This window comes from Solanum pennellii, chromosome 7, assembly GCF_001406875.1.
Source record: "Solanum pennellii chromosome 7, SPENNV200".
NCBI lineage: Eukaryota > Viridiplantae > Streptophyta > Magnoliopsida > Solanales > Solanaceae > Solanum > Solanum pennellii.
The window spans coordinates 1787045-1814880 of NC_028643.1; the positions used below are offsets into that span (position 1 = coordinate 1787045).

The 27836-nt window shown below is 33.5% G+C and overlaps 4 protein-coding genes across 4 annotated transcripts; 2 read left to right on the plus strand and 2 right to left on the minus strand.

The window, feature by feature from the left end:
* Positions 1 to 2352: 2352 nt before the first annotated feature.
* LOC107026505 (ADP-ribosylation factor 1) lies at positions 2353 to 13430 on the plus strand. Its single transcript, XM_015227489.2, has 9 exons — positions 2353 to 2512; positions 2658 to 2781; positions 2904 to 2942; positions 3704 to 3766; positions 6087 to 6105; positions 8792 to 8903; positions 11917 to 11964; positions 12467 to 12597; positions 13172 to 13430. The coding sequence occupies exons 2-9, from the start codon at positions 2679 to 2681 to the stop codon at positions 13203 to 13205; spliced, it is 549 nt and encodes a 182-aa protein (XP_015082975.1). The 5' UTR covers positions 2353 to 2512; positions 2658 to 2678; the 3' UTR covers positions 13206 to 13430.
* Positions 13431 to 14018: 588 nt separating this feature from the next.
* LOC107026431 (xylose isomerase) lies at positions 14019 to 19281 on the minus strand. Its single transcript, XM_015227394.2, has 21 exons — positions 19131 to 19281; positions 18428 to 18507; positions 18162 to 18272; positions 17983 to 18057; positions 17775 to 17904; positions 17604 to 17695; positions 17315 to 17365; positions 16977 to 17053; positions 16842 to 16896; positions 16604 to 16705; positions 16317 to 16368; positions 16110 to 16155; positions 15973 to 16028; positions 15800 to 15851; positions 15649 to 15728; positions 15479 to 15549; positions 15324 to 15364; positions 14961 to 15060; positions 14791 to 14862; positions 14618 to 14695; positions 14019 to 14265 (listed from the first exon to the last, which is right to left on the minus strand). Exons 2-21 carry the CDS (start codon positions 18494 to 18496, stop codon positions 14230 to 14232), a joined length of 1446 nt encoding a protein of 481 aa, XP_015082880.1. The 5' UTR covers positions 18497 to 18507; positions 19131 to 19281; the 3' UTR covers positions 14019 to 14229.
* A 1955-nt stretch (positions 19282 to 21236) lies between these two features.
* On the minus strand, positions 21237 to 23169 carry LOC107025652 (aldehyde oxidase GLOX-like). Its single transcript, XM_015226414.2, has one exon. It carries the CDS (start codon positions 23110 to 23112, stop codon positions 21451 to 21453), a length of 1662 nt encoding a protein of 553 aa, XP_015081900.2. The 5' UTR covers positions 23113 to 23169; the 3' UTR covers positions 21237 to 21450.
* A 1552-nt stretch (positions 23170 to 24721) lies between these two features.
* LOC107025644 (vinorine synthase-like) lies at positions 24722 to 26431 on the plus strand. The gene has a single exon (XM_015226407.2). The coding sequence runs from the start codon at positions 24722 to 24724 to the stop codon at positions 26102 to 26104; it is 1383 nt and encodes a 460-aa protein (XP_015081893.1). The 3' UTR covers positions 26105 to 26431.
* The last annotated feature ends 1405 nt before the right edge of the window (positions 26432 to 27836 follow it).

Here is a 27836-nt window from a genome sequence, read left to right on the forward strand (position 1 = left end):
GATATATTTGGTTTCTCTCATACCTGAATGAATAAAGAAGAGAGCAAATATAAGGACTCATGTACATAAACAGAACAGGAACTAAATTGTCATTATAATGTTTTATCAGTAAAACAATTTTTTGTCGTAATGGCTAGCTTAAGTAAAACGTTTAAATGTGTCATGTAAATATTTTGATTAAAAAATATATAAAAGTATTATTAACTAAGCAATATAATTAAATTTTTTAAAATTTATTTAATAAAATTTCGGTTCTTCGGTACACTGTAGTTTCGGGACCCTTGCACCGAACTTCGAACCGAAGAACCTAAATTTCGAAAATAAAATACCGACACCGAATCGAAGAACAGAAGAATCAACACCGAAAAACCAAAATAATTCAGTTCGATTCGATTTTTTGGTTTTTCGGTATTTATGTCCACCCCTATGATTATATATTTATGATTCAAAGAAATTGATCTGATTTGAAATGAATGAATAATTATTGTTCCACCATAATCGTGTCTTGACGTAACCACAAGTTCTAATTCCTCTTCCACTATGAATTTCTATTTGGAGTTGTCGACTTGACATGTATGTCAATGTTTCGATGATCATCTTGAATCGTTTAGTTTGTAGTCTCTTTTGCTTAACATTTAGTATATAATATTTACTTTTAGTATGACTAATTCAAATTCGTCTGACAGGAATGAAGATAGCTGCCCTCATCCCAACGAAGCATTTTCATTCCTCGTGCTTGAATGCACAATCTCTAACTAACGATAGACATATATATATGTATATATATGTCATCCATCCTACCACATCTCTCGATGAGATTTCGATCTAATTCTCTATCTAATATATAGAGATGCATGGGTGAAAAATAAACATGGGCTGATTGGGCCAAGTACATAGATGGGCTTGAACAAATATGTAAAACAACAGAAATGGGCTTAGAACAAATATGTCCAAACAATATCACAACAAAAGTTCCCAATGTGTTAATATGAAATTTGCAGGTATTGAAAAAAAAAACAATATATTTCTTAGGTTTCTATTTTTTTAAATACCTTTCGAACTATTGATGAACTAATGTGCAGGTAATTCTGTGTTTGATTGGAGACAGAGTTTAAGAAAGATACAACCTTTGACATATATTGAAATATCATCTCGAAGATTTGTGGTTTAAATATGTTATTTTATATAGCAAGCTAGACGCATGTCATTTAAGATAAAATGAGAGAAATTAAATTTTAGATATCAAAATATGGATTCCGTATAATTGAACATTGTTTTCCACTTTGTAATATGTATGCGACGATCGCTATGTTTTTGGAGCAGAGATAGAGCTAGTTGAGGTTCGTGAGTTTAGACGAATAGTTTTTTTTATAAATTTTGTATTTGTACTAGAAAATTAAGTATATGTCTCTGTGTGTGGAGGTGGGGGTGGGGGTGGGGTGTGTGTGGTGGGGGGTGGGGTATGTGTGTGGGGGTATATTAACTAAAAAAATTCTAACAAAATTGATTGACAATTCAGCGGTAAAAAAAGAACTATGCAAATGCTTTTCAATCTAGAGTTTTGGAAACTCAGAATATTGACTCTGACTTGCTTTTGGGATTCACTAATATCGTCCTCGTTATTATTATTAAAAATGAACTCATGATTATTTTTTAAGGAAATAAGTCTAGTATTAAGGATAGTAAAAACTCAAAATATAAATTTCAGAGTCAGAAATCTGTTTTTCTTTAACGAAAAGGCACAAAAGATTGAGATCAGTAAGATAGTTCCAAAAAATATTAAATTCCTTTAGGGCTAACAAAGAGTTTCCGTCTCAAACATTTCATAATTTCAACACTCCTAAAATTGACAACATTTGCTATCTCTGATAGTATTTCTAACGGTAACTTAAATTATTCTAAAATTTGTTTATTTTCATATAATGTGTTTCAGTAATTATAAATATCAATATTAAGGATAGTAAATATTTAAAATATAATTCTAGATTTAGGAGTCTTTTTTTTTTTTTAAAGCACAAAGAATACAAATCGGTAAGATAGTTCCTTGGGGCTAACAAAAAGTTTTTGAATCAACCACTTCATAATTTCTAACACCCCTAAATTTGACAACACTATTATCTCTCTTGCTATGCTACGCTATTAGTGTTACTGACGATATCCTAAAAAAATCTAAAATTTCTTTCTTTTCATATTATATATTTCAATAACTATAAATACCTAAATAAAATTTCTTGAAGTAGAATACACGTCCAAAACTATTTTGTAATTTTTTCATGAGCACTAATATCAAATCTTCCTTAATTTTTTTTTAAAAATAATTTTTTAAGAGTCAAACCCAATCTTATGAAGAACATTTTTGATTGAAAAATAACTTTCAAAAAATAATAAAAATAATAATAAAATGACCCAAATCTCAATTGGCTAGTCCTATATGTGTTTTTTGGTTGATCCAATTCACACTTTCTCTCTTTTAGCTTAACCCCAAACACTAATCAAGTTCCCAAATCAGCTGGTAATTCACTTCAATGAAAAATCTAGCTTTTTTCCTTAATTGGGTCACCATAAATTTGTCTAAACATTCATTTTTTTTTGGGTACAATTTTGCCTTTTGCTTATTGGGGTTCTTCAAGATCTGATCTTTGATTTTGTATATACAGAAAAGCAAGCGAAGGGGGGAAATGGGATTAGTGTTTTCACGATTGTTTTCTTCGTTATTTGGAAACAAGGAAGCTCGGATCTTAGTTCTTGGACTTGACAATGCTGGCAAAACAACAATTCTCTGTATGATTTGCTCCTTTTTACGAATACCCTTTTGTTTATTTTTTTATTTGAATTCTGGGTTTTCATATTCAGTTTGATTAGTATGATGATTACTTGTTTTCTTGGTTTTTTTTATCATGCAGATCGTCTTCAGATGGGTGAAGTAGTTTCCACTATTCCAAGTAGGTTCTTTTTCTTAATTTCTCTTTCATTAATCCTTTCAATAGTTTATTGAAGTGAAAGATTACTTTGGGAATAGAAATGGGGGGAGGGGATTATAAAGTAAGGAATCAAACGCAAACCAACTGTGCTGCTAAGATTCCCCGCATTACTTATGTTATTCTTCATTCAGATTTGTTTGTTTCCTTTATGCTTGTATCAATCTTACTCAAACCAAAACGAATACTATAGACCAGTTCTACTTGAAAAGAAATAAGATGTGTAAAATGTAAATCAACACAAGAGTTAGTATAGTTGCAATGCTTTTGTGTACCAATGTTGATAGATTTCATTTGAGAGTATTAGTTAAAAAGACCGTTTTTATGGAAATAGGGAGGACTATTTATAATGCTGAGTTGATTAGAGATAAATTTAGCCATTTTCTAGTGAATATGAAGTATAAAAATGAAACTATGGTGATTGTCTATTATCTCTTTCTTTTTGGGTTATGAGGTAGAAATGTATCTGTGAAATTTTATGTGCTATCTATGGGTGGGAAAATCATCCGCCTGGCAAACACTAGTAAGGTGTACATCAAGATTCAGATTTGAGCAAACCCATGCTTCAGTGGGATTTGAACCTTGGCCTCTACCTTAATCGTTGAGCTATAATTTCATTGCATTTTCTTACATTCTTTAAGTGAAGAGAGGATATTGGTTTTCTTTGTATGTTTCTCCTGTTTTTTTTTTGTAATGGATGGTTTTTGTTGATTTTCATGATGCAGCAATTGGATTTAATGTTGAGACGGTGCAGTATAACAATATAAAGTTTCAAGTTTGGGATCTAGGTAAACTAATGGATTAGTTTGACGTTTGGTGCAAAGTATTTGTTCTATATGTTCTGAGTTTTCCTGAACCTTAACTAGATTTTGTTTGAATAATGCTTCGCTTTCTTCCCAGTTTTGTTAGGAGCTCAATATTTTCCAGCTTTATTCTCATAAGACAATCATTTCATGCTCTTTGCTTGACGCTTATATCTGTAGTAAATGTTTCCCTTGAAATTCCCTTAACTTAAAATAAGTTTTGTTAGACAGGATGGCCTCAGTTCTTCCCAGTTTTTTAAATTAGTTCAAACTTTTGCAGCTTTTCGCACAAGACACTAGTTTCACGCAACTTTGATGCTTTTACATGGCTAAATATGTTCAATAGGGATGGTCACAGGCACTCAAAATTTAAAAATGAGTAATCAGTTCATGTGAATTGTAGATCTTTCATTTATCTCTAAATTAATCTTTGTGTCAGTATATGGGTTATTGGTGTCTGGCGTATTGTATCCTAAAGCTTGCACAGAAAGGTTTGAACTAGTGTTTAGTGAAGTGGGAGGAGAGCTATGAGGTCTCCAAATTCCAGCAGAGGCAAAAAAACACTAGGTTATTCTTTCCATTTGCCTAAGCCTTAATGAACTTACCTGACCTCTGAGCTAGTTAGAGGTAACATCATAGGAGGTGCCCGGTTAAATTGTTAAGATGCACACAAGTTGGTCCGGAAACCACCTTTTTGTTTAAAAAATTTATCCTAAAGCTTAGTAATTAAGGTGCATGTCTTGACAAAGGAGGGATTACCTAGTGGGAAAGATATTCCACCTCCAACCATAATATTGGGTGTTGAGTTACCAAGGGAGAAAAGTGGGAAAGGACCCCACCACCATATGCTTCATAAAAAGTGTGCACTTCAGATAAAGACATGCAAAGCAATCTCAAAGTGGGAAAGGACCCATCACCACCCCTGCCTTGTCCGGAGTTTCTTCATTCTTAATCTGATCTCTCTTTATTTGTCCACACATCAATCTCAGCATCCTCATTTCTACTACTTTCATCTGTTGAACAAGGAAGTTTTTGATTGACCAACACTCTGCCCCATACAACATAGTCAGTGTAACCACCACATGGTAGAACTTACCTTTAAGTATTGATGACACATTTTTAACCGTATGCAAGTCTCCATTTCATCCACCCGGCTTCAATATGATGTGTGACATCATTGTCAATCTCTTCACACCTTGGATTTACTGACCTAGGTACTTGAAACTTCCTCTCTTGAGTATGACGTGTGTATTAAGCCTCATGTCCATGTCCGCTTCATGAGTCCTGTCATTGAACTTACACTCCCGAAGGTAGGATACGAGTTGGAAAAAAAATGTTGTCAGGGATACTGAGAACAATTTGTGTAAAGCTATCTATATGGGCATATGGCTAACATGCCACGAAAAAATTACTCAAAGTCTTGGAATTATCTCAATACACAATTCTCAGCATGTGATGTATAGTTATTGTTTCTTTTTCCAAGAATGCTTTGTCATGCTTTCTATAATATGTTTCCATGATATCTTCACTTCCGTTATTTCTTTTTCCATCTACTTTGATATGCTTTTCCTTGACCTGAGTGCATTATCAGAAACAACTCCCTACCTCCCAGACCCACTTGTGAGATTGCACTGTGTATGTTGTTGAAAGATTATCAGCATGTGATCTCATTGCGTACTGCTTAAAGAATGTGTAGTTTCATGTAGTGGATGTATATCCCAAATCTTTACTGTAAGAGCTATGATGATTTTTGTCTTCGAAAAAAGAGAGTTTCTGCTGATTTTCGTTAAACAACTTAACTATTCAGTGTTCAATTTGTGTGTATCTGATTCCTTTAGCTACATTTCCTAGTGATTTACGCTTTTCCTCATCAATTTTATTTTGCTATATCATGTTAAGATTTCGACTAAGGGTTACATAAAGAATGGTTAGTATAGAGGATAGGTTGTGGTTGGAGAGCTTTAGGCAGAAAGGTAGGCATAATGCGATGAGCCAAAAATGAATTTTGTTTCTGCTTAAAGGCAAACAGCGAAAGAGGAATGTTACCCTTCAGAGAAAATACTAAACTACACCTCGGCATTTTAATAAAAATGGAAGTGTAATAGTGCAAATCTCTCTGATTGTTCAGACCAAAGATCATTGTTTAGGGTTCTTCTTTATTTTTGTGGGTGTTTTTGACAGATTTGCTTTTGTTGCGCTCTTCTGCATAGCGTCATTTCTATTTATTTTCCTCTCTACCTAGAATCAACAATATGACTTTCTTCTAATTATGTACCTTTTTTTCACCCTTTTTACAATAATGCAGGGGGACAGACTAGTATCAGGTAACTTCTAACTGACTCTGAAACTTATAATAAAAAGATTTGTACATATCTTTTGTATCTATCTTGAAATCTACTAATGTGCATGGTTGATGTTAACTTCATATCATTGATTAGTATGCTTGTCTCCCCTCCCCTTTCAGTCTTTCCATTTCTTTTTGTAGTTGATGTGCTAGTGCAGACTTGTGATATCTTTTATAAATAAAGGTCATACTGCACACACCTAGTCAATATCTAGAGTTCCTTACTTGATGACCAATGTCATAAGTGGTTCACTTCCTTACCTTCCAAGTTTACTCTCTGATGGGATTCAATGGGTGGTAATGTAAAACTGGCTCCAGTGATTCAGGAATTGGCTCATCAGTGAAGATGTGAAATAACAAGTCAATTTGGGATTATTAAGCTGAAAATTGAAGTTCGATGTATTCAAGACTTGATTTTTCTCAATATATGCAGTGTCTAGAAATCAGATCTGTTGATTTTTAGTACTTCAGCATTAATATTAGGACACGAGACAACCACTTCCACTTCTTTAGCTTATAGAACATTTTACAGTAAGTAAAGGTAGATCTTATCTACTATCCGTGTGACTACTTTATAGCATAAATGCTTTCACGGACTTGGCAGTTAGGGCATCTTCCTTTTAGACAATTCGTCTTGGTCTTAGGGTTGTAGCATATTGGAGAATTACTATATGTGTCCCAGTGAGCTTGTCTTGCACTTTTGCTGCTCTGTCTTAGTATATATTCCTTGACAAAATATGCCATTAAGTGGTTTGGCACATACTAGGAGAAGCTTGAACAAAATCTTTATGCATAAATTTTACCTTGAAGATCTTGTCTCAGAAACCATATCAATTGAGGAAAAAGTTCTATTAGTTTTGAGAACACTAAAAATTCTTCTCTGCTTTGTTTAGAAAGAAACTAGGGAAATATATGTCTTGTTTACATCTATGGGCTTTTCTTTGTGAGCCGGATAGCACGTGAAGACAACAAATTTGAAGATCTCCATATATTTGGGCTCTACTACTGATATTCATGAGTCTTGGAAGGCTGTAGCAGGCTTATGCTGTTGTCCAAATCTCTACTGTGATGTTTTGACACACTGCTGGCAAGATTTTATTGACTCTTAACCAAAAATGGAACAATATGTATCGGATACCCTGGTTGTAGGCTACAAGCAAAGTTATTAATTCAGATATTCACGATTGGCATATTTTTTAAAGGGAACTGTCACGTCTTTAGGACCAGAAGGTCGCAGAGTGCCAAAGCTTGGTCTATTTGTTCGACAAGCTAAGTATGCTTGTATATTGCAGGATAGTCACGATGTATGCCTGTGTGGAGGTGGGTACAAGGAATAACAGAGTGTTCTCTGTTACAATTTATTATGAAATGTTTCTGGTTATGGGGGAGAATGCATTTCCATATAGCTCGATTTAGATCTCAAAAAGTATAGAGAAAGGTGTGTTCTTTTTTCCTTTTCACTTGGCTAGCAGCAAGAGGGGGTGATGTTGGCGTCTAAGAATTTGAGAAAGAGGAAGGTTGCTTATGTCAAAGGTGTTGACCATCTCTTCATTCATTGTTTGGCAATTTCGAGGTTATGGGGGGAAATCCTTAGTTGGTTTGGGCCAGTTTGGGTGATGCCACACACAGTGAAAGAGCTTATTTTCACTTGGAACTATGGTCACTATGATAAAAGAAGGAAAATATGTAGGGCTTGGAATGTTGTTCTACCAGCACTTATATGGATTATTTTAAGAGAGAAATAAGAGAGCTTTGAGTGGGTAGAGATGAATTTTGTACATTGAGTATTACCCTCTTATCCTTTATTTCGTTTCGGTGCACCCATGAAATTCCTTTTATGTATTGATGGCTTAATGTCTTCCGTAGAATTCCATTTATTTTTGTATGTTTTCTACTTTTTGGTATACATGTTGTATATGGGTGTTTTGTTTTTTGCTCAAACATCAATAAAAATTTATTACTTCATCAAAAGATTATCTTCAGGCATGAGTAAAAGCCGAGTCAAACCTGCACTTTTTCTGTGGCCATTTTGGGGTTGGGGCTTGCTTCAATTTAGTGCCTCAAAAACTGAACTATTTAATGACTTTTAGATACACAAGGTCTATATCTTCCTGAGGTTCTCGTAAATCACTCTTGTTTCCCTGGTTAAGCCTCATACTGTTTTTTTCTTTTGATAAAGTTAAAGTTGTATTCTTCAGCAATAAGGGTAAGCTGGCTACCTCCAAAAATTTATAAGCTAAATCCAAAATTACATAGATCCAAGGAAATCTACCAACTGTTCTACTTCTTCTATACCATCTTCTTTACACCAAAAAAATAACATGTTAATGCAATTTTCTTCAACTTTCTTCTCATGACACTTGAGGTTTCTTTCTCTCCAAGTAGCCCACCAGACACAAGTAGGTACTATAGACCACCATCTTTTTTGGGTCTTTCCCCCTCTCTCCCTCATCCAAAAGCTCAAAGAATCAGCAGTATGTTCTGGCATCAAAAGATGCTGAGATAACAGTATGAGGTTAAGCCTCATACTGTTATCTCAGCATCTTTTGATACTGTGTACCTACTATGTATGAACTTATAGTTGCCATCATAATGTATATCTCATCTCCCATTTCGTGATTTTTTGAAATGTGGAAAGGTCCTTCATGGGTTCTTTTGCTGGTTAGGCCATACTGGAGGTGCTATTTTCCTAATACTCAAGCTATAATCTACGTTGTCGACTCAAGTGACACTGATAGGCTCGTGGTTGCTAAAGAGGAGTTCCACGCCATATTGGAGGTACCTTTTCCTTATTGCTCTCTCTCACTCTCTAACGTATATGTGTGTCTATATATATATATATATAATCTTCCTGCTTGTTGAAAATTAGGTTCCATTGTGACCAGCTGCTGCTAAATAGGACATATCTTTTTATTTTGGATCCAGACACTGCATGCTAAGTAAACTTGATTTATGGAAACAACGGCCATCGGCTATTATTGCAAAAGAAATACTTGTCCTTTACTCCTTTTCAATGTTTCCCTGTTAAGTGAAGGGATTCTGAACACACAATAATACCCCCAAAATTGTCATTTCGAATATATAGCACTTGTGAAACTTCAAAATAGAAAGTTTACCAGAAGCATAAGGCAACAACAACAATATACTCAATATAATCCCATAAGTGGAGTTTGGGGAGGGTGGTGTGTACGCAGACCTTACCCCTACCTTGGGAAGGTAGATAGGTTGTTTCTGGAAAATTCTCGGTTTGAGTAAAGCAATTTAAAGCAAAAAGATGAATAAAACAATAGCAGTAGCAAATAGTACGATAATTAAAGCAAAAAGAAAACAACATATGCCAACAAAACTCAAAGAATAAGACAATACGGTAGTGATGATAAAGCAAAGGAAACCAGTAATAATAAAAAACTGAGAATAAGATAATAGGACAATATACTAAAAGTACTAATATGGGAAAAGTCAGTTACTAACTTCAAATCCTCGATAGATTATGGTGCAAATAACATTCACCATGGTACCTCCCCTTGGATATGACACATCAATTTATCCATCGCCAGGACAAATAAAAACAGGCTAAGAGCTGATCCCTGGTGCATCACGATTGAGAATTGTTCAGAGTCTCTTCCTAGTGTCCTTACACGGATCTTGGCTCCTTCGTGCCATTGTTGTCAAAGCGGCGTTTAAAGCACACTTTTACTCTAAAGTGAGGTTCAAAACATGTTGAGCGCTTTGCTTCACTTAGTGTGCACTTCAGTGTTGTGAGAAGACATATTTTCCTTGCCAATAAATGTTTCTTGAAGAGGTGACATCAAACAATCAAAAATTCACTTTATTGTTATTCTTTTCGTCCATATATTTGTTATTCATGAAGGGAGCTTTGACGTAGCTGGTAAAGTTGCTGCCATGTGACTAGGAGGTCATGTGTTCAGCTGTGGAACAACCTTGTGGTTCCGCCCTTCCTCGTAGATGATGCATAGTGTAGCTTAGTCCACCAGACTGCCCTTTATATTTGTTATTCATGCGTATAGTTATTATTCTTGGATTAAACAAACTTGTAAATGGTAGAAAAGGGGGGGGGGAGGGGGTGCTGAAGAAGGGGATTGAAGATGATGAGAAAAATGACAGCGGCGGAGAAAGAAGAAAATAATGGAGAGGGGAAGGAGACGTAAATGACGCAAAGGGGAGATGGAAGAGAAACAGATAAAATGGGGAGGGGGGGGGGATATATTCTGTAGAATCCTATGTTACCTTTATAAAAAAAAATATTCTGTAGAATTCTTTGAACATTTTTTTCCTTTTCATCACTTTTTTTTTTGGTATTTCAAACTTATTTTAATTTTACATGTTACGTGGGCTTGATGTGTCATCCATGTCAGGGCGAGTGAGGAACACACAACATTGAAGGTGTTTAAAATATTTGTTTTGATTGAGTTGAGGTGTTTGGATGAAACTGTGTGGAGTAGAGGGGAGCTGCTTGTCAAAACAGGACAAGAGTGTTATTTGTTTTAGCAAAGTGATTTACAGAATAAGCAGTTCTTAGAATTGGCTCTACAGAGGTCCTCTATGACTTTGTTTTTTCTCAAAAGGACTTGATGTAAAATTTGTACATAGTTTTTTTGGTGGTGCAAGTTGATTGACAATGTTTTTCTTCTAGTTTTCTTTAAAGAAAATGGATGAAAGTAGACTTATATTCATATGGAAGGAATTGTCTCAAATATCCTATAATCTAATTCATGTAGATTTAGCGGAAGTTAAAACACAATGGGAGATAAGAATCTATAGAGGCGACAAAAATAAGTTTGAGATATGTTTGTCATGTTAATACATTTCCTTCAGGCCCATGGTTTTTAGGAGTCTTTTAGCTTTGTCAGAGATTTATATACCAATACAAATTATAGGGAACTTCTAATACTCTCTCTAGTCGATATTAACTGATTTTTTTTCTTTCAAATAAGTGAAATGTTCCAAGTTCAAGATAAATGTTAGAACTTTTTTCCATTTTTGCCCTTCATTTACATTTTTAGGTGGTAAGTTCAAGAGAGTTAATTTCTCATATTTATGATTTTATTTTGAGTTATTTCTATATTCAAGAATAGTTTCACAATAACTTAAAGGGTAAAAGTGGAAAGTAATATTCAATTTATGTCACTTTTCTTTTTAATGAATGTGCATTGTCTCACAAGTTCACTTAATATGGAATAGAGGGAGTATTATTTGTTTTTATTTTATATAATATTGGTTTGAGATGAGTTGAATGGAGAAACATGGTTAGTGAGGTTATATAACCGTCTCAAATTTGTTGGAGATTAGGTCTTTGCTGCTCTTCTGATGGAAGTTAGAATCTCTCCAAATGATTTTTTAGTTGTGGTTAATCTGCTACCTGAAAGTGACATGTGTCCTTCAGTTCAAAACTTCGCAAAAAGGAGCATTGCATAGAGACTTGAAAACGGAAAGGTTGCCTATACATGTTTTTTTTTTTGAATTTTTCATTCTTTAACTTTTGCTAAGTTGAAGAGCCATGTTGCTGCAAGTGGGGAATAATTTCTACTAATGGTCGAATTGTATTTGTGTGGGTGCCAGAGATGCAACTTTTTAAGTGTTGTACAAATAGTAGAAATATAATTTGTTCTACCAGGAAGCCATCTATTTTTTTCCTTTTGAATCTTCTAATTTCTAGTTTAACTTTCTGGTTCCTATCTTTTATTTGACTTCTGAGGAATAGCATTTACGATGTGTTTTACTTATGAGGATGGTCATTGATGATGCATGTTTCCTTTTCTTTTCTTCCCAGGAGGAAGAGTTGAAGGGTGCTGTTGTCCTCATCTATGCTAACAAGCAGGTTTGCGTCCTTGCTAGTTCTTTTTCTACATAGCTGAGAAAGAAGTTTTGGTCCATTTGATCCTGGAATGAATGCAATGTTTTCTTTCATTATTAAGCCATAGTTTTGGGTTACTATTTAGTAGTATTGAAATTGCTACATAGTTCTTCTTTTGCCTGTCAGAGATTTGCATGACAATGTAAGGATAGCCTGAGATTTATAGAACCTCTAGATTCAGAAAATCCCTAGTTTGTTTTAAAAGACAAACTATTGGTTATTGGACTGTAACAGGCCCAATGGAGTGCAATTGGAAATAGATGAGTAACTTAGCAGCCTCCAAATAGTTTGGGATTAAGGTGTAGTCGTTGTTGTTCTTTCTTTGGCCGACTTGCATTCTCTATCTCTCATGCGTGCACGTGCGACACTGAAATACCAACCCACATACAGACTGACAGTAGCCGTTTTTTCAGATAAGCATGTAATCATTCACTATCATTTATTTAGAGTCTTCAATTTTTGACAGGATCTTCCTGGTGCACTTGATGATGCTGCAGTGACTGAGGCCTTAGAGCTGCACAAGATTAAAAGTAGGCAGTGGGCTATTTTTAAGACTTCTGCCATCAAAGGAGAAGGGCTCTTTGAGGGCTTGGACTGGTGAGCTCAACTTCGTACTTTTTTTATGCTGCTACAGCAATTATATGGCATAAATGCAAACCATATTTTTTGAAACTCTAGTTGATTCCACCGGTCGTACCAGTGTTCTCATTTGTCATTAAGTGGGCTCCTTGGAAAAAAAGGGCACTCCGGTGCCCAACATCTTGCGTTCATGTAGGGTCCTGGGAAGGGTCACACCCTAAGGGTATGAAATGTAGGCAGCCTACCATGATTCAATGATCAGTGGTAATTCGACAACTTGAACTCGTGACCTATAGGTTGCACGGGGTTAACTTTACAATTGCTCCAAAGACAGCCCGTTTAATTGGGTTGTCTTTTTTGGAAAAGATGAGCAAAAATAAAAAAATGAAAAGATTATTTGTCAAACTTGGTAGTCTATTTGGATGAGAGGCTCCAAGGCTATGCAAGCATTTTTCAGCCTCAACTTCTCTTCATTTGCTTTGCTGATATCATATTTTGCAGTTGCTGAGATGTCTCTCACATGAGTTGAACACACACACACACACACACTCACATAAACCTATCGTTCTCATGTCGATTCTTCTGAATGTAGGTTGAGTAATACACTCAAATCCGGAGGTGGCTAAATTTTTGTAAACGATGCTGCAGATAGACTGTGAAGACAAACAAGAGAGAACTTGGTATTCATGTGGCCTTCAATTATTTTTCTAATTGCCATAGTTTCTGATTAATGCGAACTGCTCGGATATAATGTTTATACTCATCACAGATAATGAGAATACGAGGCTTTATTTTGACTTCATAGATTACAATTTACACTTGAAAAGCTCAATGATTTTCCCTTCATCTTTTCTTCTGTTTCTCTTTCCTGTTTTGGTTATATATTTGTCAATTGTCTTGGTCTTTGATTTTAAACATATAGTTATATTCCATAAACAAATGGTGTTTGCAAGTTAGAAAAAGCAAGTTGATAAAGTTGACAAACAATTTAGATATTTGGTATTCTTGGAGAATACAGTACCTCATAAATGAAGTTGTCAAAACAGATACAATTGGATAATAGAACATTATTTAACTGAAGTGAAAAGGCTTTCAACAGAATGATCATTAAAAAAGGAAGATTTTTAGACCAAAACAATATTATACTGAAGAATGTGTAACACAAAGAGGATAAAACAACATAGAAATCAAATGGAGAGATAATGAAAGAAAAAGATATATATAGGCGATACTAAAATTATATTTAATTGACTTTAAATCTATCGAAATAAATCACTCTCAAATAAAGCGACATAGATAGCAAAAATTAAATTAGGATACAACTAGGACTATGGCACGCACTCTCAAATGAAGCGACTCAAATAGCCAATCCCTACTTGTTTGAGATTTTAGAAAGAATCAGTCTAAACAACCGTCGACACATAAAAAGTTAAGCTGTATTAAAAAAATATTCAGAAGCATGGTAGTCATTGATGTGGGGATAATAAACATTCAACTTTCTGAATAATTTAGTTCATTAAGAAGTTCACTGGGAAACAACGCACACACTGAATATGTCAAATATTTATTTCTCAATTTTTCTTCCTACTCATCATAATATTATTTCCTACTGCTGCTGCTGCCTGTTAAAAAAGTATAAAACTCTGATTTCTACAATGCTGACTGAAAAATCATCTCTGCAAGCTCCTGCATTTTTTTGAACCAAACAAATTAATTAAAACTAAGATCACACACAGAAGAATAAGTTCCAGATATGTGCATATTAGATGACAATGTTTTGTTGAAGGTTTAATAAGAACACGTATTTAACGTTCAAGCTGAGAAAGAGTATTCGAAAGATAAGTGACGTTTCAACAGTAAATTTCACTTGAAATACTAAACAAGTTTTTCAAGATTTCACTGGTATTTCAAATAGTGAAAGTTCAGTATTTGTAATAATGATGATCAGAACGGTATTCGTTAATACTAAACTTTAGTATTTGCAAATAATGAAATATTATTTATGGCAAGTGAACATTGCAAGTCTATAAAATGTTACCTGCTTTCCAGAAGGAACTTTAGGTTCTCCCCATTCTAGCGCCTTCTTCTCGAGCAGTTCAAAGTCTGCCTTCCCAGACTGTTGGAGAACACGTAGTATTACTCTCAAGCGTTTAGTGAACAGAACACAGTAGACAGCAGATGGAAAACGAAAAGGTGATAGTAAAACAATACCTCAATTGCAGAACCAAGTTCGGAGTCAAAACTCTGATATCGCTTTCTGACAAGATCATTCAACGAGCCCTCCTGTTTGCAAACACAGAAAATTAAGTACACCATTGCATATTTGATCGGTAATATTAGTTGATTGAAAATTTGGCAAGTAGTTGAGAAAGGAACAGCACCTCAATTAGCTTGGCAGCATTTCTGAGGCCACGGGCTAAAGTGTCCATACCAGCAATGTGAGCAATAAATATGTCCTCAACATCAGTGCTCTCCCTCCGCCTATTAGGAGGAACAAAAAACATCATCCCCAACCCTTTAAAGTATATTTTTTTTCATATGACGGATAACAAAACAAGTATTGTCGTTGGATTAGTTTCTGTCTGGCCAATCACAACTAGCTTGGGATCGAGACATACTTGAATGATATTGACTAATTCGTTACTGTCTAAGATTTTTAACATATGATAGGTAACATTAATAAGATAATTGAAGTCAAATATTCGAGATGGAAACAAAAGGTAATAGTGGAGTAGGGAACTAACAATTTTGCATCGAAGTTGAATCCTCCTGGTGCCAATCCTCCCTGTTCAAAACAAACGATCAGCGGTTAAAAATTAAGAATCATGCGACTTTTTTTTTAACTGATTCACACTTTTCAGTTTCGTAACAATCAAAAAGAAAATATCTAATCACAGACATTTTTAATAACGGTTTGCATCACCAATGTTGCCTCAGCGACATCCATCAAAAATTGATCTGTGTCCCAACCTACATAATGGATAAGCTTTCATTACTTCAAGTCTCATGGTATTATAGCAATCACATTGACATATTTGATATGTATTCTCATATTTCCATGTAACATACCAATCTGGGGATCGCCAGAATTTGCGTCAATGTTGCCCAGCAAACCATTAATTCTTGCTGTTTCAAGCTCATGATGGCAGCTGCAAAACAAGAATTTGTTTTAACAAGGTGCAAAAGACGGACATAGTTAATTTGCACTGAAAACACAAACCTGTGACCAGCCAAAGTGGCATGGTTGCACTCGATGTTCAATTTGAACTCTCCTGCAGAAAACGCAAAATGAAAATCATTATGATTCCCTCTTATTCGAAAATGTAGTAACAAAGCTCCCATGCCACTTTTTCGAAAATGCACTATGAAGGAAATGAAGAATGAATTAAATACCTATAAGCCCATATTTGCGTAAGAAATTAGCAGAAGTGGCAGCATCCCAGTCATACCTAGATTAATATGATAAATAAATTAGGTAAAAATTTAGGAGATTACATTCTCAGCAGATGCATCACGTAAAGTAAACATACTGGTGTTTTGTTGGCTCCTGAGGCTTTGGTTCAATTAGTAATGTTCCTGGAATCAAATCAAATAACGTGTGAGGTTAACTTACAACTAATAAGATTGGCGAGCTACACAAGATGTCAAATCGGAGTTTTTTACACTTCTATTAAAACTTTGAGCTCCATGGCAGAAAATTAAATTCTACAATATTAGAACAAGTTAAGTTGAAATACCATTGAAGCCAATCTTCTTTTTGTAAGCGACAGCAGCTTCCATGAACCTTGCCTGCAAGGAGTTAAAAACACATTTTCTCAGTACAGTAAGCAATCTTAAACAGAATAAAGAAATCCAGTGGCGGATACTCTCTTCTGAATTGGACCCCAAACACCCTCAAAGCACACAAAGAATGATGGGATAATACCATAGGATGGGTTTTTAACTTGATTACAAGAGAAAATATGTTAATTGTGAAATTAACATTTCTCAATTTTGCTGATAAGTATTAAGGTGACAATCTCACCATATGGTTAAGTTCTCTTTCCATATCTGTGTTCAGGAGGCTCTGGTAACCTTCTCGACCACCCCAAAAGACATAATTCTCTCCCCCTAGATGATGTGTAACCTGAAAATGAAACACACGCAAAGGTACTGTTCAAGCAAATCCTACTTCAAGTACTGTATTTGTTCAAGTAATTAGACTTCTCGTCAATTGTGATCTCACAATATAGTCACAAAAGGAGGAAAGCAGAAGTTCGAACCTCCATGGCTTTCTTGACCTGAGCAGCAGCATATGCATATACACCTAATTCGGAGCTACAATTCAACATTTACCGAGCATGAGCACTCTTTTCATATACAGGGTGAATCAAAGGCAATTCTGTACCAATGCATACCTAGTAGCAGCACCATGCATGTAGCGAGGCTGGAGGAACAATTGAGCGGTACCCCACAGAAGATGAAATTTATCTCCCTGTAAAATCCACATAGAGGGAAGTATTCAAGATGAAATGTCAACTTATCACGTTAGCACAGTAAATCATACTTGAGCCTTAGGTGGTTCTTAGGAGAACATTTGACAAAACATAACAATGTGAACTAGTAAAACTGGTATTAGATACCTCAAGGCATCAGAAAATGTGAGAGAGCAGAAGGAAAATTCATTTTCTGTCGGAAAAAGTTATGATAGTTGGTTTACAATTATCTGTTCATCAAACTAATGACTAATTATTACCTGAAGCTCTTTGGCAAGAGCCACCACTTCATCCAAGTTTGCATTTGTTTCCTATAACACAAAACATATATTTTGATTTAATGTCAGATTCTTTCGGGATAACAAAGATTTTATGCTCATAAGAGATGGAAGATACCAGCATTTAGAAGTAAATGGGGGGATAAGAGGTTTATGAACATTAAACACAACTGATTCAACAATCAGACATGACCTTCGTCAATCCACTTTATTACTGGGATGGGGATGCAGAATAAAAGCTCTAGAAGCATAGCATTCTCTCAAAATTTACCTCAAGGGTCTTTCCCTCTGGAGCAATGTCCCTATCGTGGAAGCACCATCTTTCTACTCCAAGTTTCTCCAGGAATTCAAAGTTGGCTCTCACTAAAATTAGTAATAGCGTGAGAAATAAGTACTATCCAAAAGCTACTTAGAAATTAGAGTTGGTAATCTATGAACTCACGTCTTTTCTTGGCCATAGCCAGGGAATTGGTGCCATCTTCCCACGGCCACGACTTTGTAGGAGCACCAAATGGATCAGCTCCTGTGCCACGGAATGTATGCCAAAATGCTACGCTAAATCTCATCCAATCCTATATCAAACAAAAAATTGTAAGTACAAAATCATATAGTTTTTGCCAAGAATCCTAAAACAAGTGATCACAACTAACCTTCATCTTTTCTCCAAGAATCTCCTCCTCGGCATTGTACCATTTAAAGGAAAGTGGGTTCTTACTAGAAGGACCCTAAAATTAGCAATTAAAATTTGGTCAAATAACATATCCAAATTCACCAACAAGTTCAATACTTCAAATTTCTGTAACTAAAGGGTATATATTAGTATTATTACCTCATACTTAATTTTTGGAATTCCAGGGAAAAACTCCCCATCCCATTCACCTGAATCACTCCCACAACCACTGCCAGTATCAGCAGGACAAGTTGGTGGAGCAGCAGCCATCTGCATTAGGTATGACACGGACGTACATTATGAGACATATATACTTTTTCATAATAACATAATTGAAAAACAAATATTAAAGAACTCAGAAAAATATGCATTGGTCATAATTAGACATGACAATCATACTAACGAAGAACCGTTGATTTGCTTACCACTACACTTGAGACCACATTCAAACAAAGAAGGAATAACAAACACTTCCCAACATTCCTTTCTCTCATTTTTGTCAAATCTGCAATGCACAAGATAATAAACAACTCCATTAATCACTATACGTTCGCCAATAGTTACGTAAAATCTGTAATTAAAAGAGTTCTCAAATCGCATTAATTACTCGAGCCTCCACACCCCATCCATGAGTAGATCTCAACAAAAATATTTCAAAGATCAAAACTTTACACCCATAACAATCAATTTTTTAAAAAAATAGAAGAAGAAAAAGCTCCAATTTTTAGCAACACCATTAATCACAAAACATCAGCCAATAGTTAAATAATCACCACCATATAATCAATACTAACAAGCCCCACCCCCCTTTTAACCTCCAAAAAGAAAAAAACTTATAATCAGAAGTTACACTTACATATCCATCTAAAAATCGAAGATAATCCAATCAAGAACTTTTAAGAAATTTATACCATCACTAATCTACAATATCACCAATCTCATGTAACCAAAAGATCATCACCAGAAACAAAATTCAGCTCATACCCTTCACTGATCTTAACAAAAATACTCCAAAGATCATAACTTTACATCCATAACAAATCAAAAAGCTCCAATTTTTATCAATATTATGAAAACCCAACATGTAATCTGCAAAAACAAGAATGATTGAAGAGATAAAAGGCTTACCAGTGCAAAATCTGAGATGGGTTTTTAGGTTTCTTGGCTAAAGAAACAGAAAAACTCTAGCTTCACACAAATCTATGCTAGCAACAGAGGTATATATAGTACAAAAAACTTAATATTTTAGCACTTTTAATTGAAAAAGGAACTAAAAAATATTAAGGATTTGTCATTTATCCGTATCCTTTTATGATTAATATTTCAATAGTTTAATTTGGATTATAATTGCAATAATTAATTATTTTTTTTTTGATTTAGATAAGGTATCAAAGATATACTTTGACACGTGCTCATGACGTTGATTTCTCTTAGTTTGTTAAAAAAGTTTTATTTTAAACTATTTAATTATGGTATAGTTATATTTAATAGGTTTCAATAATATAAAAGTGATATAGTCAAATTTCATGCGATGAGCTCGATATTGAGAAATATAAAGTGGGGTTATGAAGGGGTATAATGATTATATGTTCAATCAATTCGATCACTTTATTACTATATATATTTATTAAAATTTGATATAAATATTTAAATTGCAAAAAAGCTAAAAATTTCATTCTCTTTGATATTATGTGATTTTATAATAAATTTTTTTAATATTATCACATAAAACGAAACGAAAAAAATATTTATTTTTAGATATATTGCATCACGTGGATACCTTTAATTTTCTTTAATGTTTATGTTATTTGCTTACTTTTGATCCAATATTCAGAATAAATTGCATTGTCACCCCTTTTAGTTTCATTTACTAGTGGTTCATAAATTATTTTAATTATAACGTCGTAATTAAAGTGAGTTATAAATTTAATTTTAATTAATTCGAATTCATAAAATTCAATTCCTAACTAAGCATGAACTATATGATTTCTTGTTACATAAACTTTATGTGATTGGTCTCCTTTTAGGAGGAGGAGACTCTTTATCACATAAACAAATTCCCCATAAAACTTGGTCAAATATTTTCTATAACCAAAACAAATAAGCAAGCATAGTTAAACATTTAATAATTCAGTTATATAATATAACCAAGAAAAAATAAGTCACATTTCCCCTATATATTCTAAATAAATAAATAAAATTTGTTTGTTATTTTGATCTGTCTCTCGACCATAAGACCACTAAAGTAATTCCTTGGCGTCTCAATTTTTTTGGGCTTCCATTTTCTCTTAAAAATGTGTGTGTATATATATTGTCAAAAATATTCATGTATTGATAAATTTAAAAATAATTTTTTGTACTGAAAATGCAACTGAAAAATTGAATATTTGTTTAATTAATTGGAGTGTCTTTTCTAGATTCTTATGTGACTAGTTAATTATATTATCCTTTCTAGTTTAGCATGTGACTATCTATTTTGTTGTCTAGCTCATTTATATTTTGACAATTATCATGAACCAACAGTATTGTGTTCTTAAAATATTTACTTTTCTTTATTCTCCTTTCATTATTTTTTATTCTTTTATTATTGAATATTCATAAGTCTCTTAAACGTTCAATCATTCTACAATATGTGATATCTATTGTTGTGTGTTTCTACAAAAATTAAATTTGTTTTTGGTGTCCTATTCAAATTCAAGCACTAAAACTAATCAACACTATTTTTTTAATATTATTTATTAACTTATCAAATTCATCGCTGCACTATTTTAATATCATCATATTTTAAAAAATTTTAAGTCATGTTTTATTATTCCAAAACTTTATATTATATAATTTTCATTGAAAATTTACATTATTTGCATTCTTACTTCATAATGTCTACATATATATTCTGCCTCTCCAGATCTTATTTGTAGGATTACACTACTATATCAGAATTATTCAATTTATATTTATCAACTAAAAAAAATAGGACCTCTTTATAATGTTTGGCTTTAGGCCCCCAAACTTGTTGTGACGATCGTGATTTTGACATGTTAAAACGGTTAAAGCAATTTATTATATGTTATGCGTCTTGTTTTTCTAACTGAATTTTATTGAAGTGTTTGATATGATAACATTTTCTTTACCAACATGTAGGTGTTCGATAGCTCGATTTCCGCATGTATATATGAAATTTATTGACAAAGTCTAAGGGATCGTTGATATATTTGACCTTGTATTTAACAAATGTAACATAACACTAGTAATCTATAACTGGTGGCAAGAAAATTGTTAAAATGATGATTTTTTTAGTTATATTTAAGTTGTTGAATTCCTTCGTCATGAGGAAAATTCTTGTAAAATGATAAAAAGGGGTTACAAAAGTTGCTTTAGGTCATAAGTTTCGACTTGTATAAAATTCTGATTCCGTCACTGTTTGCTATGACACTTGTTTGTGTGTATGTCAAGTACTATCTTGGATTTTCACCCACACACCAGAGCTTGGTATGCCTGCATGTACTACAAAGAGCATATAGTATCCTGGTGGTGCAATTTCTTTAGTTGATGGAGCAAATGCTGTGAATTTATAAGAATTATCGGATACTGCAACAACCACGACTCCCTTCAACACCACCATTCGTTGGTTCATCGAAAAAGAATGTGTAGTGAATGAAGGCGCGATGATCCTGATTGAAACAGTCCCTATTCTCAAGAATGTAGGCACTGTGAAAGTCGCGGAAAATGAATTTTTGTATGTTAGGATTTCATCGATAGAGAGTACTGTTGGTTTTAGATGGTTGTGTTTTCGAGCTAGGTAAGGCGGTGAGAAGGCTTCTAAGCTTAGATCAGTTGGGAATTCCACACCAGTGAAGTTGTAGTATTCCTGTGGATTGCTTCCTCCTACTAGAACTCGTCCATCGGTCATCAAAATAGCTGAGGAGTGGTAAAGCCGGGGTCTTGATGCTGCTTTCATGATCGAAAACCTGTTGTCTCTCCTCACGTTAGGCCGATAAATCACTGGCGTAGTGACAGGGGAAATCGCGTTATTCCAGCCTGCTGTTCCCCTTGATGCACCATTTATAATGATAATATCCCCATCAGGTAGTATTAGCATATCACTCATGACTCGTCGCGTTGGCATAGTCTCCATTTCCCATATACCATGATCATCAATGACATTGATTCGTCCACAGCTTGAAAGGGCTTTCATGTACATTTTATATTTATCTGCATATCTATATGCTCGACGAGGGGCTCCTCCACAAACCATGATTTCAGCTTCCATAGGGCGATTTTCGTCTAGTGGAAGTAAGACTGCAGAGCCAGTACTTGGATAGTTCCTAGGTTCATCACCTGGAATGGAAGGCAATTCCCTCACAACCTGATTTTCCTTGTAGTTAAGTATTATAGCTCGTGTATTCGCGAAAATGACAAGGTTTCCATCTGGTAATAAGAACACAAACGGATACAAGTTGTTCTCGTTCCTTTCTAGGGTACTCTTAAGAAATTGTAGACTGAAAGCAGAGTCACCTCTGGAGTTTTTCGGGTAGAACTCGTAGTTATACTGTTTTCTCCCTCCTATCACGATTATTCGTGCATCAGGAAGGATGTGGTCAGTTGAATACCATCTTCGTTGAACTAAAGTCCTCGGAAGCTCAAACCAATCACAATTCTCATCCGTGCAAGGTGCTAAACTACGTACTATATGATCTCCATCATTGAATCCTCCGGTTTGTACTAACGTTCCATTTGGGAGTACAGCACCAGAGGAACACCAGGTATCTGTTTGGACCATTAGTGGACGGAACGTGTTGCTAACAATGTCGTATAAAACAGAATGAGCAGAGCAGTCTTTCTGTAGGGCTAAGTCATGGGAATTATAACGACAACGCCCTCTTGGAAGGGAGAGGTTAGAGTGTCCAAAATCCGTCCTGTCAAAGATAACAACCTTGTTGTTATGCAAGAGTTGCATATGCATCGCGGTTATGCCAATGCTTTCGTGCAACAATCGCCATTCTCCAACGAGGTGTCTATGAGAAACAAACATCTGAGAAGCTGTTGAAGTTTGAAGAGTGAAAAAAGTTAGTACTAACAAGAAGAGGTAAATGATATTTTCCCTATCCATAAGTTTTAGAAATGAAATGAAATGAAGAAAAAAGATGTATAACTAGGAATATTCTTTGTGTTGTTATTAGTGAGTGTTTGATAAAACTTAGGAGTAAAAAAATGATATTTATATATACCTAATATTCAAAGAAAAGTATTGAAATCAAGCTGAATTACAGTAGAATACAAAGAAAATGACTTATTTTTCTTCATGTATCCAGGAAGTTAGGGCTGCCAGAATTTTGCTGATATGCAAGTACTATCTACTAGGTTACTATGACAACTAAAAACCTATGTTGCTCGGGCTCTTCGCACTGTCACGTGTGTTTCGGCTACTCCTTATACATTTTGGATGATCCGATAAGGGTGTTGACAACATTTACGAAGGGTATGAGCAACATAGCTAAAAACTAAGGGCTGCTTGGAATTTTTCCGAAAATATTGTCCCGTGTGTGTGTAAGATACTCCGAAAGCTGTTAGTTTTTTAGAGGACCTGACAAGGGCACATCAACATTTTTGGAGACTCCGAGCAACATAGTAAATATCTACGAACTGATCTTCTCCACTGTGGATACAATCAGCCTTAGGCCATACAGAATTTCCTATCTTTTTTGTTTATAGTGTTTATCTACGGCTCGCGAAATGACTCTTGAAATTTATGTGTCATATAAATTGGGAAAAGGGGACTAATATATACCTTTTCTGTTCCTATTTACATGTTGTCTTTATTAAAAATAGCTGTAATTTAATATTTGTCATTTGACAAAATCAATGCATGAATTACATTATTTTTCCTGTTTAGCCTTAAGAGTTATTAGCTTTGAAAATAATTATTTGACTAGCAATAGAAAAATTAAGTAAATAAATCATGTCCGTCGGTCAAATTAATTAATCAAAATAAACTAAAATTATCATTAATTGAAAACTCGACTCAAAGAGAACACTAACTAAGGGTAAAATTGTAAACTTACCTAGTTTCTTAGTTAAGGGACCTGAAATTTAAAATGATGACAACTAAATAGAAACAAAGAAAGTATTATTTGAAATTATATAAAAAATATATGAATTACAATAATTAACAACTTAAAATATTTAAAAGACAAGTAAAGAGTTCGATTGACTCTTGAAACACATGAATTGACACAAATAAAAATTGTGTAAAACATACTGCAATAAATTATAATAATAATTAGCATCTCAAAATACCAAAAAATCATATTAAATTTGACTCTCCCAATTTTATTTATATCATGTAAATTAAACAACTAGTCCACCACACAAATTCAATCGAGTTGGTGTATATATATATATATATATATATATATCCATGTGATATTCAAGAATCTTTTATTATCATTAGTCAAAGTTGAGAAATACAATTTGTATTATCATTAAAAAAATCATTTTCAATCTACTAAACTAATCTTTGCTGTTAATATAATATACAAGTATTTTATGAGACAACTACACAACTTTGTTTAATATATTATACTAATTTCATTTATTAAGAATCATTATTTAATTTACCTTCACAAACGTACACTGTCAATATATAGAAGTTAAATTCAGTTGCTTATATAAACAACAAACAAGCTACACTCCTCTATACATGTTCAAGAAAAAAAAATATGAAAATTTCCAAGATTTGTGAAGAGCTTATCAAACCATCATCCCCAACCCCAATTGAGCTTAGAGATCACAAAATCTCTTTTATAGATGAATTAATACCCCATTCTTCAATTCCACTCATTTTGTTCTACAAAAAGAGTGAAAACATCACACAATCACAAATATGCAACCACTTAAAAACTTCACTTTCACAAACTTTAACTCAATTTTACCCTTTGGCTGGAAGAATAAAGTCCCAATATTCAATTGATTGCAATGATGAAGGAGCTTACTATCAAGAATCACAAGTGGATTCACTTGTAGACATAATCAAGAATCCAAAATCCAATGAATTAGTCCAACTCACACCTTATAATTCAAATGGCACCTTATCAAATTTTCAAGAAATTTTAGCCATTCAAGTTAACTTATTCAATTGTGGTGGCATAGCAATTAGTATCTCCATTTCACATAAGATTGGTGATGCTTCTAGCCTTTGTAATTTCATTAAAAATTGGAGCAATGCATGTGAAGGGTTAATAAGAAGTCGTACAGGCTCTCCAGAAATGTTGTTGCATTCATGCCAATCAACATTTTTGAAAAACCCTAGCGACACAGAGACCGATAAGGTAAGAAAAGACTCTGTTTTTATCTCTTTATCGTCGATTTTTCCGTCGAGAGGGACAATTGACAACACGTTAAATGTAAACAACATGCCCATTCGTATTGTAGCTGAAAAATTAGTAGTAAAAAGAATTATTTTTACTAGTTCAAATATAGTTAAAATGAAGGCTAAGTTGATAAACTGGGGATACAATGAGAACGTGACACGTGTAGAAGTTATTATAGGTTTGTTATGGAAATGTTTTATGGTTGCAAAAGGGTGTAACTCAGTTGCAATTATTCCAGTGAATATAAGGCAAAGGATTGTGCCACCCTTTGATGAAAATTCATTTGGTAACTTTTTTTTAGTAACAAGTTGTATGGCAAGTGTAGAAAATGAATGGTGTTCATTGGTAGGGAAAATAAAAAGTGCAATTGGGAGTATTGATGGCAATTATGTGGAGAAAATACGTGGAGATGATGGTTATGAGTTTGTGGACAGTAATTTTAGGCAAGTAGGAAAATTGATGAGGAGTCAAGGGGATGATTTTCGTGTGTTAACAATTTCAAGTTGGTGTAAATTTCCGATTTATGAAGCAAACTTTGGATGGGGTGAGTCTGTTTTGACGATTGTTGCGACTCTTGGGGTAAAAGATAATATTGTTTTATTAGATTCTAAAGAATTTCGTGGTGGAATTGAAGTTTGGATTGTTATGGCTGATCAAGAAATAACAGTATTTGAACAAGATAAAGAACTACAAGATTTTACTTCAATAGATGCAATTTGTGATCTCAATTGAATATATTGAATCATTTGGTTTGAAAAACAAGAGAAGAAGTTATTCGATGGATAACATTTAGGTAATTTTTTAAAGCTCAAAATAAATAACGGCTCGTAAAGGAGCTAGGCCGGGTGCAATGACCTTTTCTTTAAGAGAAACAAGTGGCTCACAAGGAACGAATTCTCATCACTCGAAGAATGATGGTGGGATAGGATTCAAACTTGCAGTCTTCAAGTAACGAGCGAGAATCATGTCATTCTAAAGTGAATAATTTTCTTTAGTATTTAGTCTATTTTTTTGTTGAAATAAATAATTTAAATATGATTAGTGGTGGATTTGCATTAATAATATTCGTCTTACTTTTTTATTTTTTTATATTAGTCTATTTTTTGTTTGATTATTACCAGTGGAGGACAAACACTAATAATATTAATCTATATTTTGTTGAAATAAACAACTTAAATATTATTAGTGGCGGATAAACACTAATAATATTAGTCTATTTGTTTTGTATAGATTAGTTATTTTTCTCCTAATGGGAAGTGAATATTTTGTTGTATATATTAGTCTATTATTAATTGAAATAATTAATTTAAATATTATTAGTGATGGATGATCATGCCAATATGATATATTAATATATAGTGGGATTAGGTATGGTAGTTGACAAAAAAGATGTATAAATCACTTGTCTTGTTCTATTTGTTCTTTTCAAACTCTAATTATTTTTGTGCACTTAGTACATGCTTAAATATTGATTTTAATATCCAAATATGTATATGTTAATGTAATTCAGATTTATCTTTTTGTATTTATTATTTTTACATCTAACTCGAATTCCTTAGCTAAATCACTATGTATTTAATTTGATGCTTGTACTGATATTAACGTATTAATTAATATGTCAAACATCGAGAATAAATTCTTTAATATTATCTTCAGATAACTCCACCTGTTAATCGTCTTGATTATGAATTAAGAAAGATGAAATTTAAACGCATACAATTTTTTATCTTTTTATAATTTCGAAGGACATTGATTTTTCACCTTACACAAAAATATTTTTCTTTTCTTTCCTTAACGAAAGAATAGTCCACATAGGTGGAAGGGAGACCTAGTTTTATAATTATATAGTTATTTACTCTTAATTAGTTTTGACTTAAAAATTGGTAAAATCTATTCTTAAGTTAGTTTTTGATTTCTGTAAGTATTTAATAAATATAAAAAATAAATTAAAATAAGTAAAAAATGATTTAAAATAAGTTGGGAAGTGTTTGACAATGTAAAAAAAGACTTAAAAAATAAGTCAAAAATAATTTGAAATAAGTCAAAAATCAAAAATAGATGTCCCCCTACTTTTTATTTTTAATTTAAAAACTATTTTTTTAAGCCAATCCAAACAGACACTTAATTATTAAAAATAATACAGACATGACATTAATTGATTTTAGTCAAGTGATACTTTCCAAGATTACTAATGTATATGAATATAATTATTTTTTACCTAATTAAATTAGAAATATATAAAAATAGTTATTAAAAATGAGAGTCCGAAACTCAAACGGTAGAAAATATTAACAAAAATTCCAAAAGGGTATATAAAATTTTATATAAACCAAAACGGTAAAATCGCTCCGCCGGCAGCGATTTACTTCAACTGAAAAAGTAAAATCGCTGCCCCAGCAGCGATTTTGCCAAAAAGTTTTTTTCTTCTTACAAATCGCTGCCAGGGCAGCGATTTATAAAAAAA

What these genes read in the sequence shown, in the direction of transcription:
- LOC107025644 (XM_015226407.2), top strand. Translation starts at nt 24,722, where the DNA reads ATGAAAATTTCCAAGATTTGTGAAGAGCTTATCAAACCATCATCCCCA.
- LOC107025652 (XM_015226414.2), bottom strand. Translation starts at nt 23,112, where the DNA reads ATGGATAGGGAAAATATCATTTACCTCTTCTTGTTAGTACTAACTTTT.
- LOC107026505 (XM_015227489.2), top strand. Translation starts at nt 2,679, where the DNA reads ATGGGATTAGTGTTTTCACGATTGTTTTCTTCGTTATTTGGAAACAAG. An exon ending in TGGCAAAACAACAATTCTCT is followed by an intron (nt 2,782 to 2,903) that starts GTATGATTTGCT and finishes TTTATCATGCAG; the next exon opens with ATCGTCTTCAGATGGGTGAA. An exon ending in TCATCTATGCTAACAAGCAG is followed by an intron (nt 11,965 to 12,466) that starts GTTTGCGTCCTT and finishes AATTTTTGACAG; the next exon opens with GATCTTCCTGGTGCACTTGA.
- LOC107026431 (XM_015227394.2), bottom strand. Translation starts at nt 18,496, where the DNA reads ATGAGAGAAAGGAATGTTGGGAAGTGTTTGTTATTCCTTCTTTGTTTG. An exon ending in GGCTATGGCCAAGAAAAGAC is followed by an intron (nt 17,696 to 17,774) that starts GTGAGTTCATAG and finishes TACTAATTTTAG; the next exon opens with TGAGAGCCAACTTTGAATTC. An exon ending in TGCAAACCGTTATTAAAAAT is followed by an intron (nt 15,365 to 15,478) that starts GTCTGTGATTAG and finishes TGTTTTGAACAG; the next exon opens with GGAGGATTGGCACCAGGAGG.